This window comes from Phaseolus vulgaris, chromosome 2, assembly GCF_000499845.2.
Source record: "Phaseolus vulgaris cultivar G19833 chromosome 2, P. vulgaris v2.0, whole genome shotgun sequence".
Classification (NCBI taxonomy): domain Eukaryota; kingdom Viridiplantae; phylum Streptophyta; class Magnoliopsida; order Fabales; family Fabaceae; genus Phaseolus; species Phaseolus vulgaris.
The window spans coordinates 7291680-7307069 of NC_023758.2; the positions used below are offsets into that span (position 1 = coordinate 7291680).

General features: G+C 33.0%; 2 protein-coding genes across 2 annotated transcripts; one reads left to right on the forward strand and one right to left on the reverse strand.

Moving 5' to 3' along the window:
• Nucleotides 1-8545: 8545 nt before the first annotated feature.
• Nucleotides 8546-10073, reverse strand: LOC137809603 (L-lactate dehydrogenase B-like). The gene is made up of 2 exons (XM_068610716.1): nucleotides 9201-10073; nucleotides 8546-9095 (listed from the first exon to the last, which is right to left on the reverse strand). Exons 1-2 carry the CDS (start codon nucleotides 9813-9815, stop codon nucleotides 8652-8654), a joined length of 1059 nt encoding a protein of 352 aa, XP_068466817.1. The 5' UTR covers nucleotides 9816-10073; the 3' UTR covers nucleotides 8546-8651.
• A 4461-nt stretch (nucleotides 10074-14534) lies between these two features.
• LOC137808983 (uncharacterized) lies at nucleotides 14535-15014 on the forward strand. The gene has a single exon (XM_068610128.1). The coding sequence runs from the start codon at nucleotides 14535-14537 to the stop codon at nucleotides 15012-15014; it is 480 nt and encodes a 159-aa protein (XP_068466229.1).
• The last annotated feature ends 376 nt before the right edge of the window (nucleotides 15015-15390 follow it).

The following is a 15390-nucleotide window of genomic DNA, read 5'->3' on the forward strand; positions in this document are numbered from 1 at the left end:
TAAGCATAATTGATCCATTATCAAACTTGACGAATAACGATGAATAACTTTTTATTGAAGAAAACCCATGTTAACAAGTGTTTGACTGAGCTTGTGAAACCATGATCATGAGCTTGTTTAAGGTCATAAATGAATTTGTGAAGTTTAGACACCTGTTTTGAATTTGATGTAGAGAACCTGGTGGTTGACTCATGTATAAATTTTCTTAAAGATCACCATGCAAAAAAAAATAAAAAATTATTTATTTCAAATTAATTAATAGGCTACCAAACCTTTGTTTATGGTTGATATGATGTGAAGACCATGGAGTCAAAACAAGATTTGTTTGGAGAAGAGTTTCTCAACAATTGTGTTTGTCCAAATGCTTCTTGAGATAAAAGGAGAGCTTCAATTTCATAATTGTGTGGGGATCCACATGTAAGAAAATAAAGGTTACAAAAAGCTGTTAAACTCTTTAGGAAGACCATCCAAGATTGTTTCCACATGATCATCAGTGAAAATTGATGCTCCAGTAGTTGATAATGTATCAACAATCTTCTTGATATCAAGAAAATAAGTATGAAATGAACGTTTCTTTTTCTGATTATATAATTGAATATTTAGTTTCTTGACACGTGTTCTATTTTGAGTAGCATAATACACACGTAAACTAGACCAATTATGAAAAGATGGGTTAATACCTATCATTTTTACCAAGATTGGAGTTGTTATAAATGCAAGAAGCCATACGAAAAATAGTTGGTTTTGCTACTCATGTTGAAAAAGAGTTGGGTTTATGTCGTTGTTTTGTATATCTTCAATGGAATGAAATTTTAAGGAAGTATCTTCAATCTCCAAAGAATGTAGAAATTTTAGACTTTTCACTAAGGAGAATACTTGTTATTATTAAATAAGAAAATTATCATCTAATTTTAGAGAAATACAAGTATTGAAAGTATGAGAATTTTTTTTTTATTATACCATGTGAAGACCTCTAGTGCTCTCTATACCATGTGAAGACCTCTAGTGCTCTCTATACCATGTGAAGAAGAAACAAAAACTATATTTTTATTATACATGCACATACAAACATAAAGAGAAGTCTTGGATACATATAGACGCATAAGCCAGATATAACAAAAAACTTGTTATGTGATAGGTTGGTTATTTGTATTTACTTTATTTTATTAATAAAATCAAGAATTTATGTAAAAAAACTAATTATAAATTATCCTACAATATCTTCTACTAAACTTTATACTTAAAAAAAAATAAAAATTATTGAACAAAACATCATAACTCAATGGAGAGAATTACAAAAAGAATCAACAAAAAAGATTTAACCTTCCATGCAAAGATATAATAAAATAAAAAATATAAAGAAAAAAAAAACTAAGAAAACCCTATGAAACTCCAACTAAATTTTATACTTTATTTATTATACGTTTTCCATTTCGTTATATATCCTGTTACGAATTATGAATGTATGTAATACTTAATTAACGTTGCCCTCGTACTAAGAAAGTATGATCATATCTTAATTTCTTAAGTATAAACCACTTAGCCCAATAACCCAAATCATGCACATAGTAACAATGTAAACAATAATTTATTGGCAATTTCTCCCTCCACTATATCAATTTCAGCATGCACCCAATCAGCTCTAGAAAATGACAAAAATACCCTTCTTAAATGACGAAAATAACCTTACACAAAAATGGAAAAATTATTTTTGAAACTTTTATCTGAAATATTTTGGATTTCAATTTTCGGAACATATTTTTGAATTCTGAAATTTTTTAATCCAGAATGTATTTTTAGTTTTGTGTTCAGAATTTTTTTTCCAGCATGTTTTTTTTTATTTCTCAATTATAATTATTATTTTGGATTTTTTAATTTGGAATAAGGGTAATTTTAGAAATTTAAAAAATTGATTTGGTGGAGGTTAAAATTGATATGGTGCAGGAGGGTAGTTTTGGAAATTTAAAAAATTGATATGTTGAAGGTTAAAATTGATATGGTGCAGGAAGAATTTGCTTAATTTATTGAGTGTTTCTTCCTGTACTCCACAAAGTTCCATTAATATCTAAAAATACAATTTTACTATTTTTTAAATGATTTTCGGATTAATTTTTCCAGAATCTTTTTAGACACCCATTTCTTGAATTTATAAGTATATTCTAGAAAATGTTTTTCAGAAATTCTGAAAAACATTTTCTGGAAAAGATTTTCATAATAAGATTTTTGGAACGTGTATAATATATTCTGGAATGTACTTTAAAAATAATTTTTCTAAAATGTATTCTAGAAAGAGCTTCCGGAATGAGACCGGATTAAATAGAATATTTTGGTCTTTTCACTCTTTTGATAGAGTGCAGGAAGAACTTTGTGCGGTGCAGGAAGAAACACTAATTTATTTAAACTGCTCAATGCTTCATTCTTTTTTTTTTGTCTGCAATAACTCCGTTGGTTAGGCCTGTTGTGTTTGAGCAAAAAATGAGTTATAAATATATTATTTTCTATATCTAATACAATGAAAAAAATTTAGTTCATATAATAATTTAAAAAGGTTAAGATGTAGAATTTAATTGTATTATTTTCATTTAAAAACACTTTTTCCAAATACTTTTTCAAACTTAATATGAAAAATAAACAACATCTATGAAAAATAAATATTTAGTTAATTATTTTTTTAAAATATTTACATTTATTCAGATAAACTTAATCAATATTTAATTATATTGAGATATTATTTTATTTTTCTTGTGTTTAAGTATGAATAAATATATTATATTTTTATAATCGATAAGTCAAAGTAAGTTAGACCTGGTTTAAATTTTGTTGGATATCTAAATAACCTTGTTCCTTTAGCTGGACTAATAAGCCCATCAATGGTTTTCTTTAAGTTTGACTAGTTTTACAGTAAATAAAAAATATGCATTATTAGTTTTATATATCTCCATTTATTGACAGAAAGAGAAAAGAAAAAAAAAATATTTTATTAATAAAAAAATTTCACACATTATTGAGTACTCTATTTATATAACACCTAAAAAGATAAAAAAAAATAAAAATAATAAATACTAATAAAGTAGTTATAACTGATAAAATAGTTATAATTGTTTAGCTATAACTGATAAAACAGTTATAACTTGATAAAATATAAAATAGTTACAACTAAAAATCTAACATATTATATGAGATATTTATCATTTAATAGCGTTCCACAAGTTGAAGCATGTATATCTTTCATGTTCAACCTGGATAAGTTATCACGAAATAATTGAGGATGTAGATGTTTGGTCAACATATCAGTCACTTATTAGAAGAAGAAATTGTAATTAAATGAATGAGACCTTCTTAAAGTTTAATCCGAACGAAATGACAATCAATTTCAATCTGTTTCGTTCTCGGCAAAAGGCATTGGTGGTGAGGTGAATGTGGTTAAGTATCTGCTGGCCGTGGCCCCTGTGCTGGTCCTCTGTAACTGACTGGTTGGGGTATAGACTGATTGAGAGCCATGGTGTATACTATGAAGGGATGTGGGTCTGTGATTGTTGGAACTGCTAGTAGGAGCTTTTAGATGCTGTGAAGGGGACGCCGTTGTAGGTTTATTCGTGTAGATCCAATATGGCAGTGTTGGTGCTAATTGGTGCCGAGAAGGGGACTCACAGTGTACCCGATAGGTACTAATTGGTGCATATTCAGCGTTGCATGAACTCTTTGTGGGATTACTAGCGGGTTGTGTGGGCCAATTTGGATGGGTTGAGGTGCTCTTCTGGCACGACAAGAGTATCCTAGTAGGTGTATACAAGCTGATGCAGGTTTTAACTATCTAAATGAAGACTATAAGCAGGAAAGGAGGGTGTTTGTTGGTTGTGTTGGATGCTTATCAGCCAAGGAGTCTGGAAGGAATTGATATGCTGGAATGGAAGGGAAGCACATATTGATGTTGTGTAGTTATGTGTAAGTAATTGGCTGTTGCTATATTTACGTGTGCTTCTCATTTGAGGTCCAGTGGAAAGCTAGGACATGCAGCTTACTCTCATGCATAGGGTGAAGGATGGTTATGTGCCTTACCATTCTGTTAGAATTGAATCAAGTAAAGTTGCTTCACGTGACAGTCCTAAGAAGCTAAACTGTTCTTTAAGATGTTGAATGATTGCATGGACCAAATCTGTGTCAACTCCATGCAGTCCTCATGCGCTGTGATGTCAGTCTTGAGCCATCCACACAAGGTCGCAGGAATGGGGTTGAGGGTACCACTCCCCAGATGCCACACACTGGAAATCCCCTACAGTACGTGGTATCTTGTGAGGAAGCTTTTAGGGCCTGTTCTTTAAACTGGTTTAGTGCAAAGCCAAAGTTTTGTTGGTTTGCTTTGTGTGTATTGTAGTTTTTAAGTTCTGGCTCTGCTTGTAACATGGTAGGTTTGTGGGTGTTCCTTTCATTTATTTTATCCATTGCTGATAAAAAAAACTGAAACGTGGGATTTTTTGCTATGCATATAAAAGATTTATTGTCACAATAGACAACAAAAAATTCAGAAATATTAGTATGCAAATCATGGCACAAATATTGTAATCACTAAAGTTCACAAACAAGTGAAGTTAGTACTCTATATTCTGTCTTTGAAGAAGATCTAGACACGGTGCTTTTTAGACTTCCATGAAATGAAAGAGTTTCCCATAAACACACAATAATCAATTATAGAGTTTCTAGAATCAATGCAAGTTCCCCAATCCGAATCAGAAAAAGCTTTGATAACAATTTGATTATAACTGGAAAAGAATAAATCAAGACCAAGACAACCTTTCAAATATCGTACCTAGTGTGAGTAAGGTATAGCAAACGCTTAATCAATCTTCTATATTCACTTGGATTCAAAAGTAATGAACCTTCACTTTCAAAGAGAGGAAAAGATGGTTCCATGGGAGAAGAGGCGGGTTTGCAAGCTAATAAACCATTATCACAAAGAAGATCTAAAAAATATTTTTGTTGATTGAGAACAATATCAGAAGGTGAATGACTTATCTCAAATCCCAAGAAATAGCGAAGAGTACCAAGGTCTTGGATACTAAATGAGTTATGAAGATGAGTTTTAACACGCTGAATTTCCTATAGATCATTGTCAAACAACATAATGTCATCAACATTGTCCCTAATATTGAACCCACAAGGAACAATTGAATTCTCAAGTATAAGATTCACTGAATAGAAAACACTATAATAAATTTTGTTGGAAGTTTGTTGTGTATGATTGCAAGAATGTAAATAAAGCAAAGTAAAAAGTTGTTGATTCAATTGGGAAAGTTGTTGATTCAACTGGGAAAATTGGGATTATGGTTCATCCTTCTCACTCTTTTGTATTTTGAAAATTATTATAATATTCTCTCTTTGATTGATATTTATGCCCTTATAAAATTCATTCATATCAATTTATCGCATATAAAATTATCAAGATAGTCTCCTAAATATTGATTCCTCGCATATTTATAAAAACTCTTTATCCTTATGAGAAGATATTGATAGCAATTAACATTTCAAATATATTCCTAGAATTCAAATATGTTAATCATTATTATTTTGTTCAGATGCTTATAAATATTTTTCAGTCAAATCTAAGGATCAAAATCATGATAAAACAAGCATTAAGAATAAAATGACAATACCAATCATCAATCAAGAACAAAATATTATATTTAAATATCATCTCAATACATGAGAGTTTGAACAAATTACTCTCAATCTGAAAGGGTAGAATTAACCACTCATGTTGGTCATTACAAGCATGGAATGTAAGAAAAGAAATCCAAAATGTTTCTCCTTGACGATTGTCTCCTCTAGTGTTTTCTATCACCTTCTATTCTCCAATGATGTCTAGGGTTGTGTATCACACCTCATATTTAACCTATATGGGCTTGAACTAAGTAACTTCTCGCCTAGGCGTGATTGGGCTCGCCTGGGCGAGTTTGGGCTCGCTTGGGCGAGTTCCTCTAGAATTATTCTGGTTTAGGCGAGTTTTGAGCTTTCCAACCTTCCCTTTTCATCTTGTTTATTCTCCCCTAGCCTTTTCCCCAAGAATCCTAAAATTAACACAAACTTGGGAATAAATCATTCTTATTCATATTATAATCATATAATATTTAAAATGGTTTCAATTCATAAATTAAAAGTTAAATTATAGTTATTTTATCAATACATACCCATAAGTGTTTGTATTTTAATATGAAATATTACTGAAATATGACACTTATCAATTGATAACATCTTTAAAGAGAAGAAAGTAGTGTGATGGTCCTTCAAGTATCCAAGTTGTTGTTAAAGACGAGTAGAAACTCGAATAGATGAAGGTTGTGGATCAAAATATTTGTGTTGTAAAACATCAGTATCAAGTAAATATTTTAGAAGAACTAGTAGCAGGAAGACTAAATGGTAATACAGTTTCAGAAATTAAAGAAACAATATCACTAACAGGTGTAGCCACAACAATATCATTATTAGAAATAAAAGGAAGCAAATGCTTAAACACATCATGTGTGTCCAAATTGGTATCTATATTATCCTTATAAAAAGGAAAATGATTTTCATAAAAAAAATAGCATAGCGTGTGATACAAGCCAAGCCAACAAGAAGATGACCAAGGATGCAAATGAGCATTTACACTATGAGAAGTCATCTCAACATACAAGTGGAGACCTCACCAGAGGGAGAATTTGACAAAGACCAGAGCATCTAAAGTTCTTCCTGCTGGTCTTCTTAATGATTAAAATATGTTGTAAATAATTTGGGTTGACTTGAGGGGTCCAAATAGTAGAATAAGCTAGAGTAGGTCCATATAGCATAAATAAGAGGTGTAGTTATCAAATTGGGCATATGAGAAGTCCTTTAGGGAAGGAAGCTAAACCTACTCGTCCCAATTTTTATTTGTGACATGATGGATACTAGAAGTCCTCAATTGATAAAGGTTGTGTGATCTCTCAATTGTACCAATCACTCTCCATGGTTGCATCTGAATAATGAAAGAAATAGAAGGTTGAAAAATGGTTAAACAATTGTGATTTGTGGTCAATTTATAACAAAAATCAAATTGACGTGAAATGAAGGTGCACATAAAATATCAATCAAAGTGAGTAAGGGAGATATTTGAACTATACCAGACTAATTAACACTTAATTGACTTTTGTTAGGTAAAGAGACTAATACAGGAGAAATACTACGAATGGAGAAGAAACGATTTGTAGCATATGTGATCCGCAACCCCTGTGTCTAATACTAGTTATTAGAAAACTTATCTGATTTGACTGAATTAATTTGAGATGTACTGATATGATTCAAAGCATGGGTCTGAAAGGATGATTGTTTAATCAAATCCATTAAACTGTTGTACTATTCTTGAGAAATCTAAATGTTAATATTGGGTGAATTAGCCTCGAAAGGAGTAGCATCTTTTTTAGCATTAATGAATGCAGCCGTATGAGCAGATTTTGTTGCTCCTTGCTTGAATTTTTAACGTGGCGGAAAACCATGTTTCTGATAACATGTATCCACTATATGATTATTTCTACCACAATACGTATAAAAACGAAAATTGTTTCCCCTTTTGCCTCGTCCATGAAAATCGTGACCTCCACCTTGTCTTCCACTGAAATTTTGTGGATCAACCATGGTATTCATCAACACCTTGTTAGTCTCATTGTTATCAATGAGAAGTGGTGTCTCATGTCCCAAATTCCTGTTCTTGCTTAACGATTAGAGAGAACATCCATGTAATAGATGGCATGGATCCATTAACATTATTTGAGACTGAACTTGAATGTATTGTTCATTGAGATCTCACAAGAATCATATAACATAGCTTGTGGTTCGGTAGGTTCTAGCACAAGTAACAACACCCCAACTACATGGGTTTACACAAGAACACTTTGGCAACGATTCAAATATCTCTAATTCCTCCCATAATATTTTTAATCTCATGAAATATTCTAACACCGTCATATCACCTTGCTTTAGCCCATATATCTCTACTTGCAAGGTCGCAATGCGAAAATTATCACCTTGCAAAAACCTATTGCGCACATCATTCCAAACATCAACAGTGAGATCCATCCACAAAATGGTTATATGGTGAGGTTTGTAGTCAGTTATATATTATGAAATGTCCTAATCTCTAATCGACGTGAGATCTCTAACACACACCTTTCACGCCGATACCCTCGAACTCGTGCATGAGATTATATATTATGAGTGGTCCGATAGTTGATGATTTGATAAATCCAACAAACACTCACTATGATATGCTATAAAATGACTCTTATACCATATTAATTTTATATATCTCATTTAGAGAAAGGAAGAAAAGAAAATGATATATTTTATTAATAAAAAATTATTACAAACTTACATTGAGTATTCTATTTATATACACATAAAACAATAAAAATAGAAATAACATATATTAATAGATAGATCACTTATAACTTATAGAAGAGTTATAACTCATGAAGTATTTATAATTGATAAAACAGTTAAAATTGAAAAAGTAATTATAGGTAACAATATAATATATATCAGATCATATTTATTATCTAATATCGAAGAAACAAGAAAAAGTAGTTACTACAATTAACAAGAATTTGGGAAAAAGGACAAGAGGAGTATCTAAGAAATGATCAAATAGACAAGTGATTCTGAACTTGGAGGATTGTGGTAGCTGAGTCCATAAGCCTGTGTTTCTCCTCTTGAGTCAAATGCACATTGGTGACACCCAATACCCCTCCTCTTCCAAGTTGTGCAGGCAAGCTGAGGAACACTTCCCCATCTTGGATATCATAAAAACCCTTTGCAAGAACCGACACAGGGTGGACCCTCCTTTGGTCCCTAAGAATGCTTCGTGCCAAGTTTGCCACCGAGTATCCTATCGCCCAAGAAGTGTACCCTTTTAGCCTTATAACCTCATAAGCACTCTCTGTAACTTCTTTGTGTATGGCCTCCAACATTTCCTTCTCGTACGTAATTTGCTGCTTCTCCAAAAAGCTCAGCACTGGAACACCCCCAACACTAATGCTAGACCACAAAGCCACTGAGCTGTCACCGTGTTCTCCCACTATAAAAGCCTGCAATCACAGAATCACAACATACATACATACATATATAACAAAACAACATTCACGTAACTATGAAAGTAATTTATAATTAAATACTTGAAAAAAATAATTAACCTGGACATCTTGAGCGTTTACATCAAGATGATCAGCGATGAGGAAACGAAAGCGTGAGGAGTCCAAGTTAGTGCCGGAGCCGATGACACGGTTTGAAGGGAAACCGGAAAGTTTCCATGCCACGTAAGTGAGCACGTCGACGGGATTCGAAACGATAAGGAGAATGGTGTCGGGAGAGTAACGAACCAAAGGGGGTATGATTTTCTTAAAGAGGCTGACATTCCTTTGTAGGAGGTTCAGCCTGGACTCGCCGTGGATTTGGCGGGCGCCGGCGGTGACAATGCAGAGGTCGGAGCCCACAGTCACGGAGTAGTCGGTTGAGGCCTGAATTCTAGTGCGGGGGAGGAAGGCGGCGGCGTGCTGTAGGTCCAGCATCTCGCCGCGGAGTTTATCAGGAATGGCATCGACGAGGACAAGCTCGTCGGTGAGATCTTGAGTGAGGATGGTTTGGGCTATGGCCATTCCCACGTTGCCCGCACCAACAACGGAGATTTTGGTGTGGCGCTTTGTGGGAGAAGAAGGTTCAGCATTCATGATGGACTTAAAGAAGGCTTGAGTTAGGTCTAAGCCTCCTGGACCCAATGCTGAACCGGAACTGCTCTTGTGCATTGCCATTGTCTTGGTGTGAATGTGTGTGAAGGTTATAAGATGGATTTATTTGTTCTTGTTGTTGTAAGAGGCATGCATATTTATACTAAGGTGTGAAAGCCAAGAAAACATAAAACTTGGGACTAAAGTAAATGGTTTTGAAGCGTTGGGCTTGGAAAGAAAGATGCAAATGCTTTTCAATGGTCAACTCTTAGACTTCTCCGTTGATCTAAACCTTTGTGGGGCCATTCCACCATGTGTCTCTGTAGTTCATTTTCTCTTCAAACTTTCTAGCTACAGATCCAGAATGAGAAGGACTTTTGAATTTTCTACAGTTTCTAGATTTCTTAAGGAGTTAACTTCTTCAAGGGACAAGAAGAAGAACGTGTCGGTTTGATGTCATTTTCCGTGGCTATTCACTGACTTTATCAACAATATAATAAATAGATTTTTTCACACCCCACCCATTTTTCCTTTGCTCCAAATTACACCTTTGAATTACTTATGTGATAGAGATATTTTTGTAAAATAATAGACATAAGATGGATGTAATTTGTAGCAGGGTGTCAAATTATCACTACCCATATAATAAATTATTAACACATGCAAAAATAAGTAATAATAATATATAATAACAAAGGTATTATTTTAGTTATAATTCCGTTGTTTTTACGAGGATTAGAGAGTAAAAAGTGATGGTACGAGAGGATGAAGGAATATATTTTATTAATTTATTGAAAGTTTGAAGGATGGAAACAGGAGAAGAATGTTATGTTTAGTTGAGTTAGATGAATCTGTTTTCTGTGTGCGGCGAGTTTGGTTTTGATGTATTATTTTCCACTTCTAGGAAAAAACAACGTCCACATGTATGCCACTGCTACACTTTGTGTTTTATCAGTTTCACGTTACTTATCATCATGCAACAAACAAGGAAGTGATACCACAACACAGAATAACACTACTACATTTTCATTTATTAATTTAATATATTTATGAACAACTTAATTATATTCACATGTATCTAACTTTACCTCGTTAGATAATAGCTCAAGGAACAACATTTGTTACGTCAAAAAGATTAAAAACATTTGTGACTTTTTGGCTCCCTTCACTTTTAAACAAAAATGTATATATATATAAATAATTTTTTTTAATTTTAGTATATTTTATAAATTGAACACCTCAAAAAAATTTGTACATTTATTTTGATTATTAAGATCCGCCACTACTTGACATTCTATTGATTTGTTTATAATTTACTAACAAATATTATTTATTTTAACTTTTACTAATTAGACAAGTTAATTATCATTGTTTAAGGATACTCAACTTGAAATTTAAACACTCTAATAAATATTATTTTTTATTAATATTATTTTAATGTCTTGAAGTCTACAGGGGCTTACATTCTATGAATTTTAGAGAAACAAGAGACGGAACTACGGTAAAGATTGCTTTCAGAGGATCATTATCGCCGTATCAATTAATTTGATTTATTGAATTTTGGAGAAACTATTATATAGTTTTCTCCTAAAAAATATTATTAACATAAAATATTACAATCACAAAGATTCTTAAGAACTTAAATTGATGACTGACATCTGTGATTTTATTTAAAAATAGCGTTTAAGTTATATATATATAATTTTTATAGATGAATAATATTGATATTTTAAAAAATATATATAATTATAAAAAAATATATTACTTTTATTTGTATAAACAATAATTAGATGACTTCCTTTTTTATAATTTTTATCTCTTATATTTTTATTCTGGTATTTTCCGTGGTGATGATGAGGATTATGATAGTTGATCTTTTACAGACTTTTTTTAATCTTTTGTAGACATGGCTATATAATATTTTAATTTGAAAAGAGGAGTGCGAATAACAACACACTTTTTCAAGGGCCAAAACTCAATCTTTGTGCCCACAGTGCAGTTAGACCTTTTTTTTTTTACAGATCAAGCAATTAAAGAAGCCCAAAAGGAAAACTATGTAAATACGAGGACTCTTTCTTCCTACACCTCCATACCTTCTTTTGCCACCCCATACTAAATGTAAAAATACCGTTTTCTCCTTTTTTGTGTCACCTCCATATATAATCCAGAAGCTGTTTTTGGATCCGGAAGTGTTTTTGAGATTTATAAAATCCGGAACTCTTTTTTTTCATTTGAAATAAGCCTATGGATTATGTAATTGGAATATATATAATCCGGAATCAATCTCATATTCAGAAAAGACTTCTAAATTATGTAATCCGAAAGCTAATCACACATTTGAAAAAAAAACTTCTGGATTACATAGTTAATCTTAGGTATAGAAAAGACTTCTGGATTATATAATCTAGAAGCTAATTCTGGATCTAGAAAAAGTCTTCCAGATTATGTAATCCGAAATATTAAAAAGAATATTTTTGGAATATAAAAAACATATGGGGGTGGTACAAGAAGGTAAGAAGGCATGGAGGTGTAGGAAGAAGCAGCCACATACGAGCAATCGCGTTTTAGGACTCCCATTTGCATTGGTTTAAGGTTTTTTGGTTATTGTTTACATATTCTGGGAGCATTTGACAGTCTTTGTGGTTATGTGGTGGAAAATATTAGTTTTTAGATGTATTTCATTCTTCTTATAATTCAAAAATCTTTTATAAAAGAAAAACTTTTAAATTATGTAAGGTAAAATGTGTGTTTTCAAAAAACATTTTTTTTCCAGAAGGTACATAAATACTTTCGTAACTAAAACTTCAAACATTTTAATTTTTTTACAAGGGTATTTTTAAAATTATAAAACGTATAAAGTACCGCAATAACATATAGAGGTCCAGGAAATATGGAGGTGCAAAAAGAAGCACACCTTTTTGAAAGCAACAATTGAACCCATGTAGTGAACGCGACTTCTGCAAATATTTTGTAAGTTAATTCAAACAAAATGAATATATTAAAAATTAAATAGGTTTGTCATTTTTCACTTATCTGGTGCCTTCATTTCAACCAATCATAATTTTAGAGAGAAGATCATAAATATATCATTGAATTTTTTTTTTACCAAACTTTAATTTAAAAATATCGAACCGACTATGTCCTGAAGTTGTATCCATATTATAATCTATCGAACCAAAAGCTCTTCAAAAGCTAAGTTGAATTCAATCTAGATCCAATTTCAAATTTTGATAATACTGTAATCTCGTAAATAATCCTGTTAGTTTCTTTATATCTACTGTTCTAAGTATTCCGGTGCTACAAACCTGAGGCTCAGACTATGTTCTCTCGAAGGGATTGGATTTGTATCCGACCCTTGTTCTAACCTGAGGTCCCTGACTTGAAAGATGACGCAGAGGGTTATTAGTAGGAGAAGGATGATGCAGAAATGCAAGGTTTTTCAGAAGCGAAATAGATAGAAGGAGAATATATGCATTGAATGGTTACTAGAGCACCTATAAATTTTTTATCAGAATTACATTAACTATTACGAAGTGAACTTTAAGCCTAATTCAATATCATTAAACCGGTTAAAGTTCGCTTTTTAATATGGTATCAGAGTCATTTCGAGTTTATCCTAGTGAATATTTGGTGATGCTATCAGGCTATTATCGGATCACCCATAATATGTTGTTCTACGCACGAGCTGTCATTCTCGGCATGAGCAAATGTGTTGGAGAATCCACATCAACTAAAGATGAAAACATTTCATAGTATATGAGTGGATACAAACCTCACCTCATAAGTCGGATTTATGAGATTGAGTTAAGCTTAAAATTTATTTTTTAATAATGGTCACGGTTATCGTGTTTCACAGGTGCCATCAACAGATATTTGTGGTGACATATATGTTATCTTGTTTGATGATGGAGAAGCACATGAATGAAGTTGATTTTGTCTGGAGTGAACATTAGGGTGGAAGCATTGCTGTTGTGTGTTGGCAAATGGACCATGTTTCTTTTGGAGTGTCTCCTTTGCAGGATGTAGGATCTCATGCAAAATCAGTGTATGCTCCGAAAGGAAGTGGTCCAACTTTTCTTCCAGCTACCTGTTTCATTGGTCCACAACTCTCATCTAGGTCTGTTTCAAATTTGGTCCTAAACTGATCAGGGGAACTAGAATAGGCAATACATCCATATGGACATTCATGTTGGATTCCCACTTCAAAACAGTTCAAATAAATCAATTTCTTCAACAATATACAAGCTGCACCTTAACAATGGAGACAAGTTAAATTGGAGTTTCCAACACAGTATATAGGACTTGTTTTCATGTTTTTCACTAGTATTTGGGAGTCGTCAAATTTGATGTTTGCTTTAAAATTAAACTTGATCATATGTTTTAACTGAGTTAACGGGAATTACTTTTTCTTCCTATGCATATAATAGCTTCATGCATTGTCTACTGAAGCTTTCATTGTCCAATTTTATTGATTGGTAGGTAGTATGTTGTGTTGAATAAACTTTAATGTAATTTGTGGGTTTTAAAGTTAGAAGTTACTAGAAAAGAGTAGAATGGGAGTTTGGATATGTAAAAGGTTAAAAGTTGTGAGTGAAATTTTAATTATGTTGTTAGTGGGGTTTTAAGGCCATAATGAAGATTTTTCTAGAAGAGCTTCCTAAAGCCTATAAATAGGATGTTCTCTCAATTGTAATATGTACCAAAGAAAGAAATACAATAGAGAGAAATTCAAAGAAGAGTGTTTTCTTTAGAGAAAATTCAAGTGTGAGTGATTGCTTGTTTTACAATTTGGTATCAGAGCCAATGGCGAATGTGATGGGTCAAATACCGCTACCACGGTTATCGAAGGCGACCACATATGATAATTGGAGCATTCAAATGAAAGCTCTTCTCGGTTCTCAAGATACATGGGAGGTGGTCGAAGAACCAACAAATACCACGGGTTATACGGCAGCTCAAACCAAGGTATTGAAAGAGATGCGGTCAAAGGATAAGGCGGCACTATACATGTTATTCCGAGCGATTGATGAGTCGGGCTTTGAGAAGATTGCCAATGCAATCACTTCAAAAGAAGCGTGGGACATCTTAAAAAAGGTGTTCAAAGGAGCCGACCGAGTTAAGCAAGTGCGTCTACAAACTCTTCGTGGCGAGTTGGAGAGCATGAAGATGATGGAGTCAGAAAGTGTATCTGACTACATTACGCGTGTACAGACTGTGGTGAATCAACTCAACCGAAACGGTGAAAAGTTGACCGATGCACGAGTTGTGGAGAAGAGTTTTTAGAACATTAGCCGACAATTTTGAGAGTATTGTGTGCGAAATAGAAGAGTCAAAGGACCTAACGACGCTCACAATCAACGAGCTTGCCAGTTCTCTCGAGGCACACGAGCAACGAAAGAAGAAGAAGAAGGAGGAAACACTCGAGCAAGCACTTCAAACCAAGGCGTCAATCAAAGACGAAAAGGTACTCTATCATCAAAATTCTCAATATAGAGGGCGTGGTCGTGGAAGTCGTGGAAACGGTCGTGGTGGAAAAGGCAGCAACCATGAAGGGTACTATAAGGAGAAGGAACAGTCGAGCCAACCAAATTGGCGTGGAAGAGGACGTGGTAGAGGAAGAGGCGGCTGATCGAATTATTCCAACATCGAGTGTTACAAA

What these genes read in the sequence shown, in the direction of transcription:
- LOC137809603 (XM_068610716.1), bottom strand. Translation starts at nt 9,815, where the DNA reads ATGGCAATGCACAAGAGCAGTTCCGGTTCAGCATTGGGTCCAGGAGGC. An exon ending in TAAACGCTCAAGATGTCCAG is followed by an intron (nt 9,096 to 9,200) that starts GTTAATTATTTT and finishes CTGTGATTGCAG; the next exon opens with GCTTTTATAGTGGGAGAACA.
- LOC137808983 (XM_068610128.1), top strand. Translation starts at nt 14,535, where the DNA reads ATGGCGAATGTGATGGGTCAAATACCGCTACCACGGTTATCGAAGGCG.